The sequence below is a fragment of the Sorex fumeus genome, unplaced genomic scaffold, assembly GCF_029834395.1.
Source record: "Sorex fumeus unplaced genomic scaffold, SorFum_2.1 ptg000013l, whole genome shotgun sequence".
NCBI classification, from domain to species: domain Eukaryota; kingdom Metazoa; phylum Chordata; class Mammalia; order Eulipotyphla; family Soricidae; genus Sorex; species Sorex fumeus.
In genome coordinates this window covers 16,306,661-16,332,858 of record NW_026606070.1, presented here as the reverse complement: position 1 = coordinate 16,332,858, position 26,198 = coordinate 16,306,661, and the positions used below count along the sequence as shown (strand labels likewise).

At 42.9% G+C, this 26,198-nt stretch overlaps 1 protein-coding gene across 1 annotated transcript in view; it reads left to right on the top strand.

Annotated features, from left to right (window-relative positions):
* Positions 1–1,348: 1,348 nt before the first annotated feature.
* The window catches only part of MOB1B (MOB kinase activator 1B), a 43,983-nt gene continuing 19,133 nt past the window's right edge, over positions 1,349–26,198 (top strand). Inside the window, exons 1-2 of the mRNA XM_056111274.1 lie at positions 1,349–1,517; positions 21,702–21,868. Coding sequence (XP_055967249.1) covers positions 1,504–1,517; positions 21,702–21,868 — 181 coding nt within the window. The 5' untranslated portion in view covers positions 1,349–1,503. The remainder of the gene's footprint in view (positions 1,518–21,701; positions 21,869–26,198) is intronic.

Below are 26,198 nucleotides of genomic sequence, written 5' to 3'. Positions count from 1 at the left end.
AGAATAACTGTATTTCAACTTCAACATCATTCCAATTTATTAGCCTAAGGTGTATTAATAGGGACACTTAGCTGTCTTTGTTTTTGACTTGTAGATTTGATGGGGTTCATGGTTTGTGTAAAATCAGTGGATACCTAAATTGATAATGCTATGCTAGACCCATCATCAATGACACTGATTAAGCTTTGATGGGGCCAAATTCCATTTGACCTGGGCACTGTGACGCACAAGCACAAAACATTTCAGGAACCAGGAAATGGTTTAGCCTCCCACTCAAGATGACTAGTCTGCCACAGTTCTGGGCGCAGGGCAAGGCCTTATCGGTTTAAGAAAGCGCCCCACATCTTCACTCCGTGACCACAGCACTTTTCCTTGCTGATGACAGCCTGGCTTGTCCTTTTCCGCTGGAAGGCGCTTGATGGGCTCCTAGTTCCGGCTTTCCAAAGATGCTCATAAAACTTACAGAGAGAGGGGCCCAAGCCCGAGTCGATGCGCTTGCCTTGCACGCGATGCCCACCGCCACATATGGTCCCCAAGGCGGCACCTCAAGAGTCTCCCGAGCACAGAGCAGGAGCATCCCCCATCACAGCTGGATGAGGCCCCCCCCAGTGCCCTTCCCCCCAACAAAACCCAATCACAACTATAAGGGTTTTGAAAAACACATTTCAGTTCCTTTCTTCTCTTTCTGCAGAACCAAAGTCAACCAGTTTAAGCAGATGCACGTTGCATTTAAGTCCCGACTCTTGTTTTAAATACCAACCCGGGGAACTGGAGCAACAGCACAGCGGGTAGGGCGTTTGCCTTGCACGCCGGGTTCGATTCCCAGCATCCCATATGGTCCCCTGAGCACCTCCAGGGGTATATTCCTGAGCGCAGAGCCAGGAGGAACCCCTGTGCGTTGCCGGGTGTGACCCAAAAAGCAAAAATAAATAAATAAATAAATACCAACCCGGGGGCTGGGGGCCCGTCAATAGAGCGGGTAAGGTTTGCGCCTTAGCACGTGCCCGACCCGGGTTCCCTCTCCGTAGGCTCACCGGGACCCAGAACCCCGGGGATGGGTTCCCCCGGAAAACCTTCCGTAGCCTTCCACCATTCTTTACGGGGTTTGCCTGGGAGGAGGCCGTAGCCCAGGGGCAGCCTCAGGCCAAAAACCTCCACCCCCCCGCCCCCCACCAAAGCGCAGCCACCTCGCCGCGCCGCCCCGCCCCCTCCGGGCCGCGCTCGCGTCCTCCCGCGAGAGGTCGTGCGGTGGGCGGGGCCGGGGCGGGGCCGCTGGTCCCCCGCCTCCCTCTCGTGCCCCCTCCGCGCGCGCCGCACTTCCGCCCGCCCCGCCGGGCCCCGCCACTCGCCAGCTGAGCCGGTTGCGGCCGCGGAAGCGCCGGGCCTCGTCGTCTTCGTCGTTGTCGTCGTCGTCGTCGTCGTCGTCCTCCTCCTCCTCCTCCTCCGCCGCCGCCTCCGCCTCCGCCTCCTTCTCCTCGGCTCGGCCCCGCCGCCGCGGCCGACATGAGCTTCTTGTTGTGAGTAGCCGGGCCCCGCGCGCCGCTTTGTCCGGGAGGCGTTTCCCCTGCGCGCTCTCCCCCCCACCCCGGCGGCACGTCCCGCGACCCCCTCGCCGGCCCCCCACCGCCTCAGTCTCCTGGGTGGCGAGCCCCGAGGAGAGGGCGTCGTTTTCCCCCCCCTCCCCGGTCACCCCTGGCAACCCCTCTTTGCCCTCCCGGGCGCGAGGGAATGAAGTTGGGGTGACAAGTCGTGTTGGAGGCCGCTGGCGGGGGTCCGGCGAAGGCGGGATTTGAGGGAGGGGGGCCCCCTGCAGCGGTCCCGGCGGGCGCCGTCTCCCGCAGAGTGGGTAGGGGGGCGCCCTGCCCCTTCAGGCGAGCTCCAAATAGGGTCTGGGAGGCGCGCCCGGCGCTGAGCGGGTCCTTCCCTCACTCCCCCCCCCCCCCCCCCACACACACACACACGGCCCCGGGAGTTGTCACGCTCATCATTTGTAAATGCCAGCTTGAGCGTCACTTTTCGAGCTGGTCGTTATGTCACTTGCCTTTTTTTGGTGGCGGATGAGTTGGGGGATGGGGAACGCATTCGATCAGGGCCCCGTGCTTTGAAAACAGGACCTTACCCCCCACCCCCACTCCCCTTGGGCAAGGGTTACCTTGTGAGGCTTGGGTTTGCTCTGTGGTTAGAAAGCTTATACAAACTCGGGCATTGAAAACACACACACACACACACACACACATATACTAACTCGGGCATTGAAAACACACACACACACACACACACATACACACCCCTGCGGTGGTGGAGAGAGTAGCTTTGAAATATATATATATATATGTGCATTTTTTGGTGGAGGGGGCACACCCTGCGATGCTCAGGGGTTACTCCTGGCTCTGCACTCAGGAATTAACGCCGGCAGTGGTTGGGGTTCCATATGGGATGCCGGGGATCGAACCCAGAGCCGGCTGGAGGCGTGGCAAACACTCTACCCATTACTAGGTCTCCAGCCCCTTAAGATAACTATTTTCTGTTCCGACGTGTTACCTCCCAGGAAGTTTTTTAGTCATTTCATTCACACCCCAGACCACCAATTTAACTGAGTCCATATTTTGACATACTCAGTCTTGGAATACTAATTCTTTGCAGGGTGGCAAGGCAGGGCCGCCAGCCGGCATCCCTTGCTGAGGCTTCTGATATGCACGGTGCCCACCTGCCAGATACTTCCTGACCCAGGGCTGCTCTTTCTTAGGCCAGACTCTTCTTCTGCCTTGGTTAGGTTGGCAGTGCGGCCAGGACTGGGCGGTTTTGACAGTCTCTGCTTTCTCTGCTTCCTATTTTAGTTAGAAATCACATATCCAGGCAGGCATCTCAGCTTGAAGCTTCTCATGCTGAGGATGTTTCGCAGTGTTGATGCTTTATTTCTTCGGGAATTTCAAAGCGATATCCTTGAAATAGCAGCACAGATGATGTCCAGGGACTGCTGCTAATGGGCTTGGTGGGTCTCTTTGAACTCAAACTCAGTTACTTGTAGCACTGCAGGACCATATTTAGAAACTAGGGGAGGGAGAAGGTTTTGGTGGCATTTCCTGAGCAAAACCTCTATAGTATCCTATTTTTACTTGACTGTTGAATACAGAAATTAATTATAAGTAAATAAATTAATAATAAAGCATATTATCTAAAGAAAAATCTTACCACAGCTAATGTGTATAGTATATTAGTGGGTTTGAACGGTTTGGGACATGATTTTTCAATCAGGCTGTATGTAGCAGTTATTGTAGTCTCATATTTATCCTATGTGTTTGACAATCTAAAAAAGTCACAGCATTTTTGGTTTTGGTAGTCCTGTCCTTCAGTAGTTTAAAATGTCAAGGAAGACTGCATAGAAATGATTATTAGAAGGGAAAGGACAAGTTTTGGTTATTTTATCTATTTGTTATTTGATAGTTTCCTGTATTCATAATAGGTGAGCAGGAAAATAAGTATCAATTTTGGATTTAAATATAAATATAGTCCCCTTCAGTTTTGGGAATTTAATTTGAAAGTTCACTAGGGGTATTTGGAGCTGAGGAAATAAGGGCAATGTGAGATAGGACGATGAAGACAATGAGTCATAACTACTGAAGGACGTAAGATAAGAGGAAAGACTTGATCAAAAATAATTTCACTGTACCCGGCCAGCACTGTACTGGGTATCATTTGTAAACACAACAGGCAAAGGCTCCAACATCAGTGAAAGCTCCAATATCAGTGGAGCTTATTATGATTTGGTAAGTGACCATAGACTATAAACATTGGTAAATTAACCGTAAACATGGTAAACCCACAGACAAAATGAGCAGGGTAAAGAAAGAGGTTTGGGGGTAGAGAGTCAGGTAGATGAGGTAATCTTCAGAGCATGGCCGGATTCTATGCTTTGTGTAGTGTCTTAACAGATGTTGAGAATAAATTTGCACTGCACCTGTGTATCTGGTTAGGCCCAAACCTTGGTAGTGCCGCAAATCGGCCTTTCTATATCTTCAAATGAAGCTGAATTCCCAGATGGTGCCTAAAGAAACTTCACAGGAACCTAATTTAACTTTGTAGACTCAAGGCTTTAAACATATCCGTAGCATCTGCTGTGTGCAAGGCTTTGTGAAAGTTGTGTGACTCAAGATGGCAGGCAGTTTATGGTCCTTCGCATACTTGGGACCTGAGAGAGAAAGCAGTGGCTAAGGCACTTGCCTTTCCTCCGGCCACCCAGATTTAATCCCTAGCACCTGGAATGACACCTGCACACAGACCAGGAGTAAACCCTGAGCATCCTTTCCTGTGACTCAAAACACAAAAAGGACAAAGAAAAGGGGATCAGAGAGCTAGTACAGTGGATAAGGTGCTGACTTTGCATGCTGCTGACCCAGTTGATTCCTGGCACTGCACAGGACTCCCAGCACTGCCAGTAGTGATCCCTGCGGACAGAGCCAGGAATAAGGCTTGGGCGCAGCTAGGTGTGGCCCAGGCTGCCCCTCCCCCTTCATGCTCTGGAAGGAAGGTTTCTTTAAGAGCGGGATACTCTTTAATGGGACATGAACAAGATATCTCTAAAAGGCTAAGGGAAAGGGGAGATTTCCATCAGAAGAAATATGGAAGCATGACATTGCTTGTGATTGTGTCCCTGGGGGTGCTCGGGGTCCATATGGGGTGCCGGGGATCAAACCCAAGTTTGCCAAATGTAAGGCAAGTGCCCTGCCTACTTGTACTGTCACTCGGGCCCCTAGTGATTGTCCATTTTGAGGCTTACTAGTAGACTGTAGAATTTTGGAGCTAGACGAAATTTCTTAGTGGCAAAAATTCACTGATTTCTTTTTGCCAGCTTGGTCTTTAGACTCTTGGACTAATAATTGGCCTGGGTATTCAGAAGCCTTTTAGAAGTTTTCATTTTTTTCTGACATGGTATGAGTAAGGGGGAATTCAGGGAAACTTGAGATTGAAGTGTATTGTTAATGAGCAGACAAAAAGTGTGTTGAGTGCCTTTATGTTTATATAATTACAGACCTCTGATGGAATGCCACGGAAACATAGGAAAAGGCCAAGAGAGTAATTTCCTTATAATGTAAGGCTGCTTAGTTGAAACATAGAACAAATAGAGTTCAGCTTTAAAATAGATGTCTGTAAGAAAGGTGGGTTAGGGTATGGATGAATATAAATCAGATCTATTTTGGTATGGAAGACACTAAAAGATAGTCTGGGAAAGCATGGAAGGAAGGAAGGAAGAAAGGAAGGATTTGTTGAGTTTTATTTTAGATTCTTTCCGTTTGTCTCTTTTCAAAAAGCATTGCAGTTTATGAAAGGTTTTTAACTTTTTTTTTGCTTTTTGGGTCACACCCGGTGATGCACAGGGGTTACTCCTGGCTCTGCACTCAGGAATCACTCCTGGCAGTGCTCAGGGGACCATATGGGATGCTGGGAATTGAACCCGGGTTGGTTGCGTGCAAGGCAAACACCCTACCCGCTGTGTTACCTCTCCAGCCCCAAGGGTTTTAACTTTTTTATGTGTCACTTTATCTCCTTGTCCTACGTCTGTTTATTCTTCCTCCTTTATTCTTTTCCCTGCCAAAAAAAAAAAATAAACCCTAAGCATTTTTAATAATTTTAGTGCCTCAGCATCCTCACCTTAAGATTATTATTTTTTTGCAAGGTAGTTTTTATTGAACAAAGTTGCTTAAAAAGATATGAGAGGAGAGAAAGAGGGGCATGTGTGTTCAAGAGAGAACACAGCCTTCTCGAGTGGAAATAGGCAAGCAAAGAACAGACAAGAAGTGAGATACATGAATTCAAGGGAGAACAGAAGCGTGATGAGCAAGCCAAAAATTAACTGTTGCAAAAAGCACATTATGTGCTTTATTCTCTATCATTTAACATAAAACCATCTTTCCTGGGGGCACATGCCATGCTGTGCTCAGGGCTTACTTGTGGCTCTGCCCTCAGGGAGCCCTCCTGAATATGTGCTGCCAGGAATTGAACCTAGCTCAGCCGTGTGCAAGGTAAAACACTGTACCTGCTGTACTAGCTCAGCGGCCCTAAAAACATCTTTTATAGTGGGTTAATTATAAATCACTATAAAATTTATTTGCAGAGACATTTTAAAATTTAACTTAGAAAATTTCCTGATTCTTAGAAAACTTGTAAAGAATAGCACAAGATGTTGGGCTAGAGAGATTGTACGGTGGATAAGGCTCTTACCTTGCACGTAGCTAACCTGGGTTTGAGCTGAGTTGATCCCTGGTAATAAGCTACCTTGAGCTAGGAGGAATCCTTGAACTCAGAGCCAGGAGTAAACCCTGAGCACAGACCGATGTGGCACCAAAACCAAAGAAAGAAAAGAATAAGAGAGTAGCACCGAGAATTCTCACGTATTCCTATCCAGAGACCCCTTTTTAAAAGTTTTCATCAGTTACTCCTGATGTCCTCATAAAGTTTCCAGTTATAAATCATGTATATACCCAGTTTTATGTCTGTAGTTATCCAGAATGCTTCCTCAGTTTTTCCCTTGGCTCTCAGAATCTTATATTTTTACAGATTGCAGGCAGGTCATTTTACGGAATATGCCTCAGTTGGAGTTTGTTTATTTCTTTATGGTTAGAAATAATCATAAAGGAATGGTTATGCCTTTCAGTAGAAACACCACAGAAATGGTGCATGTTTTCTTACAGCTTCTTATCAGGTGCACAGATTTTTCTATTATTTTTTTTTCTTTTTGGGTCACACCCGTCAATACTCAGGGGTTACTCCTGGTTCTGCACTCAGGAATTACTCTTGGTGGTGCTCGGGGGACCATATGGGATGCTGGAAATCGAACCCGGATCAGCCGCATGCAAGGCAAACGCCCTACCCGCTGTGCTATCGCTCTAGTCCCCCTCTATTATTGGAGGCGATTCTTTGATTAAAGTTTCTACCTAGAGTCAGAAGTTACTTACATCCCCCCCCCTTTGTAATTAATGTTTTGTGGGGAGGTATTCTGAGACCATGTAATTTACCCACCAGTTTTAGTTTCCAATCTTTGTCATTTTTATTTGGGGCCACCCCTGATTGTGCTTGGGAGCCACAGTGTGAGCAGCGTGCTGGGGAGTGAACCCTGGGCTCGTGCTTGGAAAGCATCTTCTCTGACCTATGGCTTTACCCCCTAATCCCACTGTCTTCTATTACCCCTCCCCCACCTCATCTCCTTTCTTTAGATGTTGTAAGTGCTCCTACACTTAGTTGTGATGCTCACAGGGAGTGGGGGTGGGGGACACACTTGTTTGACCTCGTTTTGTTACCGTACCAGGCATCAGAGCAAAATAGCATGGTATTAATCCTGTGATTGTTGCCCATGTTCTACAGCTATCACTGCCATTACATTTGTTATCTGATATTTTTACTGAGGAAGAACTTAACTCTTTGTTCATTTTTATATCAGTGTGACACAGGGAGTCGAGTCCTATTAAAAAAGTTATTATGGGCTAGAGAGATAGCTCAGTGGGTTGGAGCATATCTTATCAAAGCAGGAGACACATTGAGTTCTCAGCACCTCAGGGTCTTTTTTTGTTTGATTGTTTATTGGACCACGTCTGGTGATGCTCAGGTGTTACTCCTGGCTCTGCTCAGGAATTACTCCTGGCAGTGCTCAGGGGACCAAATGGAGTGGGGGGATTGAACCCAGGTTAGCCATGTGCAAGGCAAATGTCCTCTCCTCTGTACTGTCTCTCCGGCCCTGGGACACTGAGGAGTGACCCATGCCTAGCCAGAGCCAGGATTAGCACTGAGCATTTCTGGGTGTTGGTATAGCTGCCATTGTTTATTTTGGTGTTAAAATGGTCTCTTTTGGCCAGTAGGATCCCTGTTCAGATTGCTTTCTGTCTCATGATCTTTGAGCCGCACTTTGCTGTCTGGCACAACCCAGTAATCCAGGTTTGTTCAATACTGTCTGTGCAGCTCTGGAGGTGGCCATTTCTCTGAGGGACTTTATTCTGTTTAGTGGAGAATACTAGTTAGAAACCAAAGTCTGGTGTTAGGTGTTATTATTACCCATGTGTCATTAGTTTCTAGAACCTCTCATTGGATAGTGCCAGTATATGTTCCCCCTTATTCACTTACACCCATTTTTTCCTCTATCATTTTAACTAAATTAGTTCACAATACCTGTAATTCCAAACCAGTTGCGCACATACGTTTCATTCTAATTTTTCCCTTTATGTTTTTTTTCTTTGACAGTGAAAAACCTAACTCCCCTTCTCCTGAAAAATGTGTATTTGCCCAGTTCTCTGTATGTAGCCGTTCTTTAACTCTGCCTAACCACTTGTGACTTTGGGCGCTGACTGGCACCCAGCCACCACTGCTCTTCTCTTGAGCATGTGCTTTAGCCATATATTAAGGATAAAAGCAGCTTGAGACTCCATTGTGTATGGTCTGAGTGTGACTGTAATAAAATTTTCCCCTTTGAACTTGTGTTTAGGACCAATACCTGAGACATGTTTGGAAGGATTAGAGATGATGGGTGTCAAAGCCCTCGCTCACTAAATTGTAGTTACATACAGCAGTGATTTCTGGTTCAACATTACTATCCCAACAGTGAAATGACTGCAAATAGCTATTATTAGCTTTTGTTTTGTTTTTGGATTACATCTGGCTATGCTCAGAGGCTGCTCCTGGCTTGGTGCTTGGGGGTCACTTGGGCTACTCCTGCTTGGTGTTTGAAGAATTGCTGTGATTTGGGGGGACAACCATGTGATGCGGTGGATTGAAACCAGGTCTCTTGCATACAAAGCATATGCTTTGCTGGTTTCCACCTCTATTATTAACTTCTAGAGAATGGTTCATTTCTAGTTACTTAAATCATAGCCAGATTCTGTACATTTATTATGATACCTATTTTTTCTGGTCACACATGGAGATCTTAAGGGGCTACTCCTTTAGATTCAATTTAGATTCAATTCTGGCAGTTCTGGGGACCATGGGGTTTTAGGGATCAGATCTAGACCTCAGAACTACCAGGTATGCACTTTAGCTTGCGGAGCTGTCTCTCTAGCCTGTGTTTGATTTTTTTGAGTTAGGACTTAAAAGCAGAAATTTGAAGGTAAGAAAATGTTATTTGAGTAAATAGTTTAAGTACCCTTGGTATTATTATTTAGATGGAATTGTTACTGTTATTAGAGTGGTTGAATTTTCTTGTTTCTGCTGTTTCTGCCTTAATTCTTTTTTTCCCCAATTGAAATTTGATGAGAATTGTTGAATGGTTGTAGTATTGAGTATTAATAGAAATACTTTTTTTTGGTGTAGAAATGGATAATGCTATAACTTACAATGCTTTTTTAGTTTTTTGTCTTGATTACAGAGCAATCAAGACCCCCCAAAAAGATAAAATTATTAGTTAATTTTTGTATTGCCTTGAAAAGGGGTGGGAAACATCAGTCCCAGAGGTCATCTAAGGCCCACAAAATGATGTGGTCTGACTGTAGTACATGACTGGAAACACATGTTCTTGGCTTCTTTTCAGCTGTCTGCATCCCATCTTCCTATATTGTATGGCCCTCAAATGATGTACAAACAACCAAATGGCCCTGTGCAGAAAAATAGTTCCCAACATTAGTCTAGAATCTAGAACATGTTCTATGCATATGAGCCAGCCATATTATCTCTGCTCTTTAGAGAAACTGTTTGCTAGGTCTCTGTAGCATTTAATTTAACTAAAATAGCTGTTTGGTTTAAAAATCCCCTGCCACTACAGTTTTGCATATATGTAATATGTCTGGTTTCATTCTCCCTAACCCCTAACCCCATACCCTGCTTAAATATTCATCTGCCCTCTTAGTTTCCACTCTTAGAAACTGCACTTTTGAGTCAGTGAACAAGCAGCCAATTTGTGAAAAACTGAAGTGTCAGTCTAAGCACAGTGTTATTTTGAGGACTGGTGCATTCGTCTCCAACCTGTTGTTAAGGGCTCCCAGAGGGTTTTTAATCCATGAGACTGTTCAGTCCTCTGATCAGTCCTTTGTTAAACTTGTCAGTTTTTAATTTGGGAAATGATGAGACTGAGAACAAAATTAAAACAATCTTTTTGTAGGGCTGGAGTCATAGTACAACCAGGAGGACATTTGTCTTGCAGTTGGCCAACCTGGGTTCAATCCCAGGGACAGGGACAACCCCTGAGCATCACTGGGTGTGACTCAAGAAGCAAAAAAAAAAAAAAAAAAAACCAACCAAAAAGCAAAAACTCAAAAAACCCCAATCTTTTTCAAGGTAGTGCCTAAATATAATGCTAGATGGAGAGACATTTTATAATCAAAATGTGCCTGAATTGAACTATATTTATTTTTAATTTTTTTGAGGTATATTGATCAGGTGACAACATTTTTTCGGGCACCACACCTGACTCTGCATTCAGAATCCTGGTGGTTCTCAGGGGACTGTATGGGATGCCAGGGATCTAATTCGGGTCTACAAGTACTCTACCTACTGTACTACTATTCCAGCCCCACATACTTTTATTTGTTCAGACTGTATTGTTTAGTGATAACTGTATTTATTCCAAATGTCATTTAACAGTTAGGGGAAAAAACCAGTCACTTCACTGGAAATTGAGGGTGCTTTTCCACCTTTCAGCAAGATTAGCATCTGTTCATAACTGTAACTCAAAAAGTCTTCTTGAGTCTTCTTTATCCAGTCACCTGCTGATTTAGTTTTGACAGCTGTGAATAATGCTGCTATGAACAGCAGTGTTTTCATATAAAAGCTTTGGGTTGGTACTGTAGATCATGTGGCATTTCCATTCTATTTACTTAGTTTTCCACTTCCCTTCCCCCTCCCTTTTTTGTTTGCAGTGACCGGAGCTCACTGACACTTGGTCACAGCCCTTATACACCAGCTCACCAGAACTCACATAAGTGAGTGGGGGTGTGCCACTGGAGTCACAGTCACGTCAGTTGGTGCCAGGGATTGAACTCGTAGCCTCACCAGCTTGCAAGGTGTCACTTACCTAGGCATGCCTCCCCATACCCTCCCACTCCCAGCTCACCTTTCTTTGAAAAGGAGTTTCTGTGCTGTTCTCCAGAGACTGCTCTAGTTGACCATTCTCACCGTGGGCCAGGGTTCCTCTTTCTTTATCCTTAGTAATGTCTGTGGTCCCCACTCTTGATATAGAGCCTTTAATTTTGCGTATGTAACATGCTCCTAAGTGATGTAGTGATTGTATTCATGGCCATGCCCCTTCCCAGGTGTTTCCTCTTAGAAATTAATCCTCCTTCCTGGCCGTCCTCTAAAGCTTCCCTCTCACCCATGCTGCGTTTGGAGTTGAACTCAGTGTCTACATACTCCGAGATTCCACTGTAGTGGTCCTTGTTCTTCGCCCAGTGTTCCTGAATATACCACCTCTCTGCCCTTTCTTCTTTATATTTATATTTAGTGTTGGCGGGGTGGGGAGTGCTTCTAAGCAGAGCTCAGGGGACATGGGAACCAAGCACCTGGCGCTTCTATGGGGTCAGAGGATCTAACTTGGGTCTCTTGGTCAGACATAGTTCTAGTTCTGTTCCCATTCATCACTTTTTAATTTTTTTTTTTTTTTGTGGGAGCAGTGGCACAGCGGGTAGGGCATTTGCCTTACACACGGCCGAACTCCCTCTTGGAGAGCCTGGCAAGCTACCGAGAGTATCCACCTGCATGGCAGAGCCTGTCAAGCTTCCCGTGGCGTATTCGCTGTGCCAAAAACAGTAACAAGAAGTCTCACGATGTAGACGTTACTGGTGCCTGCTCAAGCAAATGGATGAACAACGGGAGGACAATGCTACAGTGCTTTTTTTTTTTTTAGGCCACACTTGTTGGTGCTCAGGGATTACTCCTGGGTCTGTGCTCAGGGATCATTCCTAGTGGGCTTAGGGAACCATATGGGTGCTGGGCATTGAGCTTGGATCTGTGTGAAAGGTAAGAAGAGCCCTATTTGCCATACTGTTGTTCTAGCCCCTTGCTACTATTTTAAATGCCAGCATTTTGTAAAAGTAAGGTTTTTTTTTTTTGTATTTGTGTATAGAGAAAAAGGAAGAATTACTTTTTCCTCTGGCATGTCTGATCAAAATGTAATTATTGATAGCATAGTAAAGTTAGATTAATGGAAAAAATTTGTTATTGTTGTTGGTATTGTAATTTAAGACTTCCAAGTTAGGGAGTGCTCTGTTTTTCCCTATATGAAGTTTATCATTCCTCCATCTGTCAATAACTTCCCAAGTTCATGTCTGAATGACTCTTAGTGTAAATTAAACTACACAAGGCAGTACTTAACTGGTCAGAATATGCATGGAAGTGATTGCAAATAATATATATCAAGTGAAATCTGAACTAAGTATATCACTAATTCTGTTTCCCCTAGCAATATAACCAGAATATCTCATTAACAAGGAGGAAGTATGATGGAAAGGCAGAGACCGCAATTGTAACTAATTGCAGTTTCTATTATTTTGTTTGTTTGCTGGGGGTTGGCGCACAGCTGGTATTGTGCAGGGACTACTCCCAGCTTTGAGCTCAAGAGGCACTCCTAGCAGTGCTCCAGCAACCATCCAGTGCCAATGATCGAACCGACAAAGCGTACTCTCAGCCTTTTGAGCTGTCTCTCTGGCCCTACTTTTGAGAGTTTTGTATGCACATGACTGTGGCAACCCATTGTTACAAGTCTTTTCAGTGTCTTGGAATATGACCTGCCATTTGAGGATTCCTGAAATTTACACTTTTAATGTTATGGTAAATTTTTATAATCTTGTGCCATAATTTTGTGCTTGGATGATTCCATTTGTTTAATTTTACTATCAGAAATACATATGTGGAATATATTATGCTTTTTATATCTAGGCTGATTGGGCTTATTTGTATAAACTGAAATAATAAATTTAGAAAGTGTTGTAAAATACTGTTCACCTTTGCATTTTTTTCCCTGAAGTCCTTTATCAGTTTTATTTTTATTTTTTAACAAATATCCGTGGGATATCTGTTCAGATCTAATAGACCTTGTGCAAGCTTTTGGAGATGCAGTGATGATTTAGAAAAACACCCTTGCCTTTGAGAAACTCAGGACGTGTTATAAAATGGAGACTTATGATAGTTCCCTGTTCAAATACAGATAACCGAAAAGTCTGCCAGGGAAGCTTACTGAGAAAAACGACCCTTGAATTAATTCTCTGGGGGGTGACTAGGCATCTGCCTGCGGGGTGGAGGGCGAGGGGGAAAGTCAGTTCAAGGTATTTGAGAGGGAGAGATTCTATCTCGGATTTTAACTTGTGTTTTTCTAGTTGGACTGGCTTCTTTACTGTAAGAATTTAGTTTCAAAGCATTTAAATCCCAAAACTGCTTATGCTATTGATTGCAACGAATATTGTGTTACTGCTTAGGATTTGCAGGCAAATATTCTGGGCTATAGGAACTGTAGGCAAATCTGCCTGAGTGTTAATTTGAGATCTGTTTTTGGTGCAGATTGTTCGTCCCATTACTGCCAAGTGTGCAGATTTGATCTTTTATTGCATCCCTTATAATGGACTGTGGTTTTGGACCTAAATGCCCAGGGAAATTCTGTTCTTTTACTTTGGGGAAGGGGGGGGGGTAATCCTTTTACTACAAGGAAGTACACATTAGTTTTTATGGTTAAATTACTTTAAACTGTGGGAGGAAATTGCAATCTTCTTGGTTATTAAAAATACAAAAGCTATCTCTTTTCTTCTTCCTTCCCCTGTGGGATTACACTTGTTTAGAATTGCTAAGATGTTTTACTTTGATTGACCCATTTTTTTAGCTAAGGTTTAAATAGGACAGCCTCTAAAGAGCCTCTGATTAAAATAAAATTTTGGTGTCAGGATTAGGTACTATCCCCAGTCTACCTGTTACCTTGCAGCATGCAGATAAAGTCTTTCAGATTTGTTGCACTGAAAAAAGAAAGAGTAAGTTCCTTCTTAAAATTGGGAAGAACTACACCTTCAATAAGAACAAAGATCCCTGTCCCCTTTAGTAAGCATCTCATATGCCCTCAGTTCTATGTTAGGAACTGGAGATTCTAGCTTGGCTACAATATGATCCACATTCTTGCTTAATTCACAGTGAGAGAGGAGGATATAAACAGAGTAATCAGACAGTAAGCGTTAAAGATGACGTTTCATGGATTAGTTGATGTGTGGCATTGTTTGCTAATGATAAGGGTGTGTCCTGCACTCTCTTTGGATGTTGAAATCTTCATGCCCACTGTGATGTAAGTAACTGGGAAGTGAGAACAGAGGGAGAAGTCTGGGGCTAGTGACTTCATAAAAAGACCCCAAGCATGCACCATAGTAGGCCCAATACTTGTTTCGTTCAGTGCAGACACATTGAGAGGTGGGCGGTTTCCATCTTGAAGAGAGCCTTTATCTGTACTTGACAGTGTTAGCACACTCATCTTGGATTTACGGCCTCCAAAATCTGAGAAGGGAGGTCTGGAGAGATGCTGCAGTAGGTAAGGTGCATACCTTATACACGGCTGACTTGGGTTCAGTCCCCGCACCCTGAGTAGTACTCTGAGCACGCCAGGAGTAATCTTTGAGTGCCGAGCCAGGAATAACCCCTGAGCATCCTGATGTGACCCAAAACTAAAAAAAGTTTAAAAATCTGAGAAGGGGCCAAGGCTGGAGTGTGTGCTTTGCAAATATGCATGCATAGTGTTGGTGCTTTAAGCTAGAGTTTCACAACTGGAGTCCATATATCCCCCCCCCCCGTGTGGACCCCCCAAGGGTATTCCAAGGGACCAGGGGTGAAAATTGCATAGATGGGGTGTGAGTGTGGGAGGAGCACAGCATGAGACTAGGGGACCAACTAGTTGGACAGGGTAATAGGGCACAGGAAGAAAACAAAGTTGGAAGGGGGCCATGGTCAGGAAAGGGTTGAGAAACACTGCTTTAAGCTACAGTGAGACACAAGCGGGAATGGCCCGTTTTTCATGGAGGGTTAGGAATACTTTATAAATATGATGTTTATGCCCCCTAGTTGTTTATTTGTTGAAATGCAGGTATAGTTGGAGTAACTGTCACCTCAAGTGCTAGGTTGGTGTTTATTCTGAGCTCTCGATTTGCCAGTTCTGGTTCCCTCCTTTGAATGGTCCAGCACATTGTATAGCATTCTGAAAGGGGGGTTACTGCTCTTGTATGGAGATTACCCAGACTCGAGAACTTCCTAAACTCTCCTGTGGTTTATGTACTTATTTACTAACTAGAATAATGGCTTTAATGCAGGGCAAGGGAAACTCTAGCCTATATAACTCCAGAGCTCAGAAGGTGATTGGATAAGAGTAATTAAACTTTAGTGTCTTCTTCTGTAGCTGGGAAAATGGTCCAGATAGTTTCACAAATATAGAAACTAATTGGCCTTTGTGTTTGTTGAAGTACTTTATTATTGTCTAAGGATGAGCTTATAAAGTTTTATGGGGTATAAAAAGTGACTTTACTGACTCTAGCTGAACTTGTTCTTTGCTTTTTAGCGCTCGGCTTTAGGGATGTGAGGCTTATATTCCGCTGCGGAGCTATGTCCCCTGTCCCACTCACTGAGTCGGACTTTATAAAGCTGAAGGTTAATGAACATGTGTTAAATTGCGAAGCAGTTCGGTTAGCCCTTCAGTGTACTAATACATTTGTAAGTGTTGAGAAGTAAGATAGAATGTAAAGAAAATTTTTGACTACTACTGATGTTTCAGAAACCTGGGCTAATCCACAGTTTCTTAAAATTTTTTTTACTTTTTTGGCTGTGTGACTTCTCATGTTTATTTTCTGGGCAGGGGTATAACCAGTATTCCTCAGGGGTTAGTCCTGGGAGTAACCCTTCTGACCCCTGTCAGAACTTGGGGGACCATTTGTGGTGTTGGAGCTTCAAAGTGGGGTGAATTGTATACAAGGAAAGAACTGTCTTTGCTGTGCTATTTCCCTAGCCCTTCTCTTGCTTGCTTTAATAATAATCAAATAACTAAAAAACTGAATTAAATAAATGTGGCAGTGCATCTTCTGGCCCAGTTCTGTGAGTCTACCAGATAATCGGGTTTTTCCTCCCCTCTGATCTTTACTCTCAGCTTGAGATTTGCACTCTTTCAGGCATGACTGGCTGCTTCTGGGCTTTCTGACTTGACCCAACACAGTAATTGTTGTTTGTTGCATCATTTTGTTATTTTCGTAGCACTTATTAGCACTTTGTTGGTTTTCTGTTTTTTTTTTCTTTTTCCCTTCCCTATTTTTTTTGTCATTGCTGTTGCATTGTCTAGGGTGCCAGATACTTGGATATGTGCACTGCCATGTTTATTAGTACAATTGGCAAGATAAGAAAACAACTCAAAACGTCCAATTACAGATGAAGAGATCAAAGTGTTTTGCGACACACACACACACACACACACACACACACACACACACGCACGCACCGGACACTAGCAAGAAGAAAGCATGAGATTGTTGAATTCACGGCTCTAGGGCTGGAATTAGAGGTTATGCTGAGTGAAGACAGTCAAAAGGAAAGCGGATAGGTACAGAATTATTGCTTATAATGTGATGTGTAAAGATTCACAGTAAGGGAGCGACAGACGGCCAAAATCACCAGAATTGGAGAATCAGTACACAGAAATAAGGGTGAAAGTGTGTGTGGGAGGGGACCTGGGCTATTGGTGGAGGGATGTGCGCCCCCTGGTGGGAATGTGGTGTTGGAACAAGGTAGCATGAAACTATCATTAACAGTATTATAAATCATAGTACCTCAATTAAGTTAGAAAAGATGGTCTACCATCTCGTTTTATAATAGCCAGTTTGTGTACTGGTATGTAATGCGGGTTCTAGTTCATATTTATGAAGAGATTGATGAATAGTGCGAGGATTTGAAAGCATTTGGAAGTATGAATGTACATAGATTGGAAAGAAGCGTCAGAGAAGGGAGAGGATGATCTACGTAAATTATATCTAAATTTGGGGCAAAGTAATAGAATAGCGGATAAGGCATTTGTCCGGCACGTGGCCAACTCCGGGTCCATCCCTGGCACTCCATGTGCCCTGTGCCCTGCCAGGTGTGATCCCTGAGTGCAGAGCCAGGAGTAAGCCCTGAGCACAGCTGCCTGTGGCTCAAAACAAAAACAAGGCAAATTGTATCTATATTGCTTGTGAGGTTATTATTGCGAATTCAAAAGTATTTAAAGCCCACAACATAATTTGCAGTTTCCTAAGTAAGAATATATCAAAATGTGGACTGGAACCCTGTTAGATTTTCTGTTTAGTCTGTGATTATTCTAAGATTATTGAGCCTTTATATGGGATGAGCACCAAAAACACAATTTAAAAAAAAATCAAAATTCCAGCTCAAACTTTGTGCAAAAAATGTTTTCAAAATAAGATTTTATTTTGTCCTTCCAGTCTTAGACAGTAAAGATGGAAGTATGGTTGATATGTTGCACCTTCATCTATTTTTTATCTAAGTCATTCTGGTTTAGAAGGAAGGATAGTGAAAGCAGTAACACTGCACAGTATTTTACAGGTTTCAAAGAATTTCATGTTCTTTTTTTTCATCTGGCTCAGGGATAATATCCATTGTGGTTCTTGTGATGTGGTGCCAGGGATCGAGCCAGGGCTCCCACATGTAAAGTGTATACTCTAGCCCTCTTTGCCATCTCATACCTATTTTTGGTTGCTTTCATTTGGCTTTACTGCTTTAGAAAAAAGACAAAAATCAATTCAGTAATTTGACTGAAACAACATAGCTGATAATTGTCAAGTTGACCCTGACAAAGTCAGATTCAAATTTTTGCTTTCTTTCTACTCAGGTATCAATAAGTTTTGGGGAGGCAGATTTACTTAGCTTGGATGAAGGCCAGTTGTGTGTGTGGCATCAGTTAAGAAACAGTCGGAAACCCGAAACTTTGGGCAGAGTGACTGAGTGCATAGATGTTTGGGGCCAGGCCAGGTGGACAGGTGAGGTTGTGACCTTCCTTTCTGCATACACTGCTGATGAAGCAACCCAGAGCAGCAGCTTGTCTTACCCTCAGTTCTGTAGAAGCCTGAATGGTGGGCACATGAAGTGAATGACCTTAATTTTACCCCATCATGTGCTTGAAGACGTGTACCTAGACATGTACATGTACGTACACAGGCTTATTTCTGACTCAGCCCAGGACCCCTGGTAGTACTTGGGGGACCATCTAGTGCCAGGGATTCAAACAGGTCAGAGGGCTGCAAATATGTGCCTTAAACCTGTGTATTTCTCTGATCCCCTCACTAAATTTGATAAGGAAAGTTAAGAAGCGACAGGAAAATGGGATAAGCCCCATAGGCAAAATTGGAAAGCTATTTGCTGTGTTTTTGTTGTTGATAGTAGCCTGTATCTGGGGGTGTTCAGGGTCGACTCCTGGCCCTGGCCCTGTACTGAGCTGGTCGGCGTCACTCCTGGAGGGCTGGGGATGTGATTCAGGCTCTTGCATGCATTTGCTCCGCAGCCTCATGGACTCCACTGTTTGTCAGTGTTAGGCTGAGGAGGAATTTTTTTTTTCTTTTTTTTTGAGGGGGGCGTTGTTGCCTGTACTCAGGGCTGTCTCTTGGCTCTTTGCTGAGGGATCACTTCTGGTGGGGCTTGGGAAGGCAAATGGGAGTAAATATTTGAATACTGAACATCTGACAAAAGGTTAATTTCTAGATAGAGAAAGCATTTACCTAGCTCAGTAACAATGACAACTGACGACCCTATTGAAAACTACAGATAGGAGCTAAACCAGAACTTCTTTAGATTAGACTTACAGATGGCCTGCAGGCCTCTGAGAATTGTATATCACCACTTAATAGCTAGGCAATGCAAATCAGAATACATTGAGATATATACACATACAGTGTGTATATCTATACATACATTTATATGTATATATGTATGTACATATATATATGCAAAATGAGAGTGACCTATATTAGAGAATCTGGCTATTACCAGTGTTGTTGGAATGTGGTAAAAAGGAATTACTGTTTATTGCTGCTGGGAAATCATTATGGGAGACAATAGAAAATAAACTCAGAGCTTTCATGTGACTCAGGGATTCTACTCCTTGGCACCTATCTCAAGAACACTAGCACTATAGCACTGTCCTCCTGCTGTTCATCGATTTGCTCGAGCAGGCACCAGTAATGTCTCCATTTTGAGACTTGTTGTTACTGTTTTTGGCATATCGAATATGCCACGGGGAGCTTGCCAGGCTCTGCTGTGTGGACGCGGGATACTCTTCATAGCTTGCCGGGCTCTCTTAGAGGGGCGGAGGAATCGAACCCTGTGCAAACGCCATACCCACTGTGCTATCGATAGCTCCAGCCCATCTCAAGAACACAAAATTTAAAAAGTATATGCACTTCTGTGTTCCTGCAGCATTGTAATAGCCAAGATACGGAAATAATCCAGGTGCCCAGCAGTAGATGGTCAGATAAAAATATGGTATATATACATAGTGCAAAGCCGGTAGGTCACATGCAAGGCAAGAGAGAGCCTCAAAAAACTCTTAAAGACCAGCTATAAAAAAATATAAAATCCCCATTTTGCTACTACTTGCATGGAATTGAGGGTGTAATATTAAGAGAAGTGAGTGTAAAGAAGGTCAGACACCAGGTGATATCACTCATATGGACGATGTAGAAACAGAACAAGGGAACAGACAGTGGCCAATCAAAACAAAACCTGAGATTCTGCTAAAAGAAAAGAGCCTGCCAAGTGTGCAGGAAAGGGACAGTTTGCCCTTGAAGGAACCTATGGTTCAGTAACATTACACGAGAATTTAAATGGCAGTTCTCAAAACTTTTTTTTTTAAGCATTTGGGTCACAGCCAGCAATGCTGAGGGGTTACTCCTGGCTCTGCACTCAGGAATTCTCCTGGTGGTGCTTGGGGGACTATATGGGATTCCAGGGAATGAACTCAGGTCAGCCACGTGCAAAGCAAATGCCCTGCTCGCTATAATATCACTCTGGCCCACATTTTTTTTTGGTGGGGTCGGTTTTGGACCACACCTGAGGGTGCTCAGGACTTATTCCTGACTGCACTCTAGGATCACTCTTGGCTGTGCTCAGGGGACCGTATGGAGTGCCAAGGATCAAACCCGGGTTGGTCACATGCAAGGCAAGAGTCCCTCTTGCCGTCAAAAAAAAAAACGAAAACTATTTTAAAGCTAGTTTTAACTCATTAAAGTATGTTATATACATATATGCATAATATATAATATAAATTATACAATATGTGTTTTATATAATATATAATTATGTTTTATAATATATATATATATAAAAGTCCATATACATATGGACTGAAGAGGCACCTCAAAGGGCTCAGTGCATCTGAAAGGTCCCAAATCAGTCTCCAGCAGTACCTTGTCCCTTAAACAACACCAGCAGTCACCCCAGCCTCTGAGCTGGGAATAGCCCTTGAGTGTTGCTGGATATGACTCCCCCCACACCCCACTAAATAAACCAAACCCAACCAGGCCAGGAGAGTACCGCTGGTGAAGTGCTTGCCTTGCATGCAGCCAACCCAGGTTCAACTTCTCACCACCCCACCATGGTCCCCTGAGCACTGCCAGGTGTGGCCCAACAAAACAAAACAAAAAGCCTCAAACAGAACATTTATACATATCATATGTACACCCATTTTGAAATTTGAGCAAATCAACCATAGTAAAATCTATCTTAATTACGAATTATTGAAAATGGGAATAAAGCTCAGTAGTCTAGCAGATGCTTCTCATTTTTGAGACCTCAGGTTTGATCTCTAGCAACCCCCCCTCCAAAAAAAAAAAAACCATTGTTGATGCTTCTCATAATTGGGTAGACTGCGACATGTGACTGTTTCCTTTCGCTAGAACTTTTCGGTTTGGTTTGGTTTTGGGGCCACAGCTGGTAATGCTCAGAGGTTACTCCTGACTGTGCACTCAGGAATCACTCCTGGTTGTGCTCAGGCATTTATATGAAGTGCCAGGGATCGAAGGCAGTTCAACCACATTCAAGGCAAGCACCTCACCTGCTGTGCTATTGTTCTGGCCCCATAAAACTTTCGTATTTTATTAATGTATATCTTTGTGCTTCTCATAGAAAGGAATCAAATTTGATTTAGGATGAGAGGCTTATAGTAAACAAGGAGTAAAATGACTGAATATTATCAAAGGGATACTTTGTTTTTATAAATTATGACCTAAAATCTTGAACTGTTAATTTATTGTGAAGAATTAGATTAGTTACAGATAAAAATTTCTTTTCCTTTTCTCCTTGTACGTTTTAGTAGGGAACATAGAGGTTTATAGTTGTTTATTATGTCAGAAACACTGGTAAGATTTATATTGCTGGGGTTTAATGTAGCCAGTGAAACTTCAATATAAAGCTAACTCTGGACTAGAAGTGTATTTGTTGTGTATTTGTTGGTGTGTAGGAAGGATTACTTTTCTAGTTTGGCCACTATTTTAACAGCATAGTAGACTGTTGTAGAGGGGGTTGAAATTTGAGCCTTGCATTGATTAGCTGGGCCAGAGAGACAGGTAAGAAGCTTGTCTTGTGTGTGGTTACTCCGGCTCTATTCCTCGGGACCACATACGGTCTTCTGAGTACTGCCAGGAGTGGTCCCTGAGCACAGAGCTAGGAGCAAATTGTGTGTGGCCTCGAAACAAAACAAAAATTGAAGTGCCTTCCTCTACCCGCTTTTCTACTTACAGTGGTAGCCGGTCTTCTAAAACATTTAAACCAAAGAAGAACATTCCAGAGGGATCTCATCAATATGAGCTCTTAAAGCACGCAGAAGCCACACTTGGCAGTGGCAATCTTCGGATGGCTGTCATGCTTCCAGAGGGAGAAGATTTAAATGAGTGGGTTGCAGTAAACAGTAAGTACCCTTTTTCTTCCTCTGTAGACTCTAAATGGGATTAGAAGTTGCATTGTGTTGGTCTTCTATCAGTTTGAGGAGCTAGTTAGCAACCTATTATAGTACAATGATAATTTACCGTAGTTTAGTCTTTTTTATTTTATTGTATATATGGAGTTCTATGGAATTCTTGATTCTTGTTACAGTGTAACAGAAAGCAATAGATTTATACTCTTCAGTGGGAAAAATGATTAACAAACAGGTAATACTTATGAAGCTCTAATTATGTATCCGGTACCCTGTTGTCCTTTCTACATGAATTATTTCATCTTCACAATCTAATGATGTAGGCATTTTTCCATTTTTTCCTTTTTGGGTCACACCCAGCGATACTCAGGGGTTTCTCCTAACTCTGCACTCAGAAATCACTCCTGGTGGAACTCTGGAGACTATGTGGGATACTGGGAATCAAACTTGGGTTGGCCACTTGCAAAGCAAACACCCTCCCTGCTGGACTGTTGCTCCCCGACCCGCATGTAGGTATTATTATCCTAATTCAAGGGCTGGAGCGATAGCACAGCGGTAGGGCATTTGCCTTGCACGCAGCCAACATGGCCGACCCGAGTTCGATTCCTCCGCCCCGCACGGCAGAGCCTGGCAAGCTCCCCGTGAGTATTCGATATACCAGACACAGTAAGAACAAAGTCTCCAATGGAGACGTTACTGGGCCCGCTGGAGCAAATCGATGATCAACGGGAGGGCCTTTAATTTTTAATTAAAAAGTTTCAGAATCTGAGACAGAAAAATTATCAATTCACCAGGCTATAAAAATATATGACAGAACCTGGGCTCACATACAGTACTATAACTTCTATGCACTGTGTACTTTAATCACTATTCTCAGTTGCCTTTGGGTAGCATATTCAATTTTGTTTAAATTTTACTTTAAAAGGGAGTTCATCTGTACTCATATGAAAATAGTAAAATATATTTGCAATATTCTTAACCCTAGTGAAGAAAAACATAAATATAAAAAATAACTATATTTTCTGGGAATGAAGCCAGAGAAGATAGGAAAATAAAAGTAGTGCTCAGGGTGTACTCCTGCCTCTGTGCTTTGGAGACCATGTGATGCAGGGATCAGACTGGGGTCTGCCGCATGCAAAGCAAGTGCCTTCACCCCTATACTATCTCACTGACCCCTGAAAGTAGTACTTTTGGCATTTGGGGATTAAAATTATTTTTAAATTTTATTGGTTTTGAGACACACCAGGCTTATACCTGGTCTGCTCTTAGGGATCACTCTTGGAAGGGCTTGGAGGACTATATGTGTTGTGGGAATGGAACCCAGGTCAGTCGTGTGCAAGATAAGCACTTTAGCTGCCGAACTCTCCTTCCCTCAGTATTTAGGGTTTTTAAATATTAGTGAGGGTCGTCATAGAATAATCACAGAAAACTTTTGATTCTGGTCAAAATAAGATAAAACTTTTAATTGAAAACATGCAGTAAATACCTTTTAAGGAGAATCGGTCTCGGGAAACAACCTGTGGAGCTGTGGTGTATGTTTGCCTGAGACTGGGATTTTGGTTGACCACATGCATGGTCCCGTGAGCCCCCGGGAGTGACTCCTGCACACCTCCAGACGTGGCCCCCAAAAACAAAAACAAAAAAGAAAAAAGAAAAACTTTTTTCTCTTGGACTTTCTTGTGTTTTATTACAACCTGATATAAATTGAGTTACCATCCACTGATAACTTTTAGGAAACCGAAGCATTTTATTCAGATATGTTAAAATACTGAAGCAGCAGTTTTATGCAAGGAGTCTTGTAATTTGAGAATCTCTTAGTACATGAAAGTATATTTAGCAAAAGAGAAAAACAGTTCATTTGCCTTATTGATGAGACCCATATTGCCTATTGTAAGAAACTTCTATGACATTTCTATTTTTTTTTTTTTTTTGCTTTTTGAGTCACACCTGGCGATGTACAGGGGTTACTCCTGGCTCTGCACTCAGGAGCTACTCCTGGCGGTGCTCAGGGGACCATATGGGATGCTGGGAATCGAACCCGGGTCGGCCGCGTGCAAGGCAAATGCCCTACCCGCTGTGCTATCTCTCCAGCCCCAAAATTTCTATGACATTTCAAAGGTTGTATGCAGAATAAATTTCCCATGTATTTATGTTTAAGTTCTTCTTTGACTTTTGTACTTTTTTTTTTATTGAATCACTGTGGGAAAAGTTACAAAGCTTTCAGGTTTAAGTCTCAGTCATGCAATCATCAAACACATTTTCCTTCACTAGTACTTATTTTTCACCACCAAGAAACCCAATAAACCCCCCCTTCCAACTCTCCCAATGCCTGTGAGGCAGATGAATTCTAGTTAACTATCTACTTTGATTAGATTCATTGTTGCGACAAAAGATGCACCATTATTGTTTAGAGTTTACACCCCAATATCAGACCTGCTGAAAAGGGATTGTGAAATAATTTGTTTTCTATAGCTGGTTACAAGAACCAAATGATGCGGCCCCGCGATTTTGGATTTCTGGTATTTTACTTATTAAGCCTGGAAGTATTTCTGCCGAGAGTAAGATATAAAATTATGAGATTGGTTTCTGTGGCTCTGGAGCCATGGCCGTGCTGGAGAGCTGCTGGTGGGGGGGGCAACCCGTGACCTTGGTAGGGCGTGAAGGACGAGCCGGGAACGCCCCTCTTCCCATGAGGTTTCAGTAGTCCTGTCACGACCGGCTCATATCTGGCTTTCCAAAAAGCTCCGAGGTGGCTGCCATCTTGCTTTCCAGAGGGAAAAACGCGACTTTTGTACTTTAGCGGGTACTTATTTACCGAATTGAAAGACCTAAAGGAGACAGGATAGAGACTTTGTACTACATGAGATTATTGCTTGAAAGTAGAAAAGCAAATCATTATTTTCTGTGTCTCTACCTAAATTGCCAGAATTTCAGTGCCTCTGCTTTTGAAATGTCTAGAACTTCAGGAACTTCTGAAATATCAGATGCATTAACCAGTTATAGTGAACAAAAATTACTTTGAATTCATGCATTGGAATATTCTCCTAGAACATAAAATTCTGTTTTGTAAACAGCATTTGAGTGAAGTTCTTGGCTTTGATTTTTTGGATCACATGCTTGGTGATTACTTGTGACTCAGAAATCACTCCTGACTGTGCTCAGGGGACTACTTGAAGCTCCAGGGATCGACCCTGGGTCTGCCATGTGCAAGACAGTCTATGGGAGGGAGGCGTGAAGGGAAACTGGGGCATTGGTGGCAGGAAATGTGCATTGGTGGAGGGATGGGTGTTAGAGCATTTTATGACTGAAACCAGCTCTGTAACCGTGTATCTCATGGTGATTCACTTAAAAAGTAATTGTGCAATAAAATTTAAATAAGTTAAAAAAAGTATTGCTGTACTCATTTCTGCCACTGAAGTATTGGATTCTAATATTTTTTCTTATTGTTTGATCCCAAATGATATTTCCTAAATAGATAGGAGTTGAGACTTCAGAGATATTTCCAATCACTATGATTGATTAATATTTTGGGTACATTAAATGACAAAGGGAATTTGTTGATAAGATTGATGTCTCAATGGCCTTTTGGTCTCAGCTCACTTGATAGATGTAAAAGAATGGTGGTAGATAGGAAATCTCTACAACTTTGATACTTGATTTCATAGCCAAAAGACAGAGCCTGGATTTTAACATTCTTTTGCTAGAAAGATAAAAAAGCGATTAGATTAAGGAAGATAGTAGGTTCAGGTTTCTGGGGGCGGGGGGGGGGGGGGGGGGGGGGCGGAGGGAAGTAATGACAGAAACGTCTATTGACCTAGACTCATGAGACCTTATCTTCATATCTGGAAGGAAATAACCCTAAGTACATACTTTGTCTTTGTCTTTGACATACAGACTTTTAAAAAGCATTTTTTAGTAAGTATGATACTTAGATTTTATTATGCAATGTCAGTGGTAAATACAAGGTTTCACATATAAGATATACATTTTATCTCTAAGCGACATTTCCAGTTCTTGTAAATATACTTGAAAGTAGCAGGCCGAGCTTTTGGAAGGTTAAGGATTTAGGAGTCAAACTATATTAATTCACAGCTCTAGTTTGTCCTCTATTTGTGTGGAGGACAATTTCATTACTAAACCGCAGTCATTACTTAGTAAATCTTAGCTTATTGAGAGGTAATACAGCTGAGTCAAACTTTAAGAATTAAATTTAGCATAGTGTTTATTACTGCTCTATTTTCATCAGCAGTTAACTTTTTACTTCTTTCAGGTTCATTCACCCCCTGCGGCTCAAGAAAACCTGAATTAAAAATGCAAACTGCTA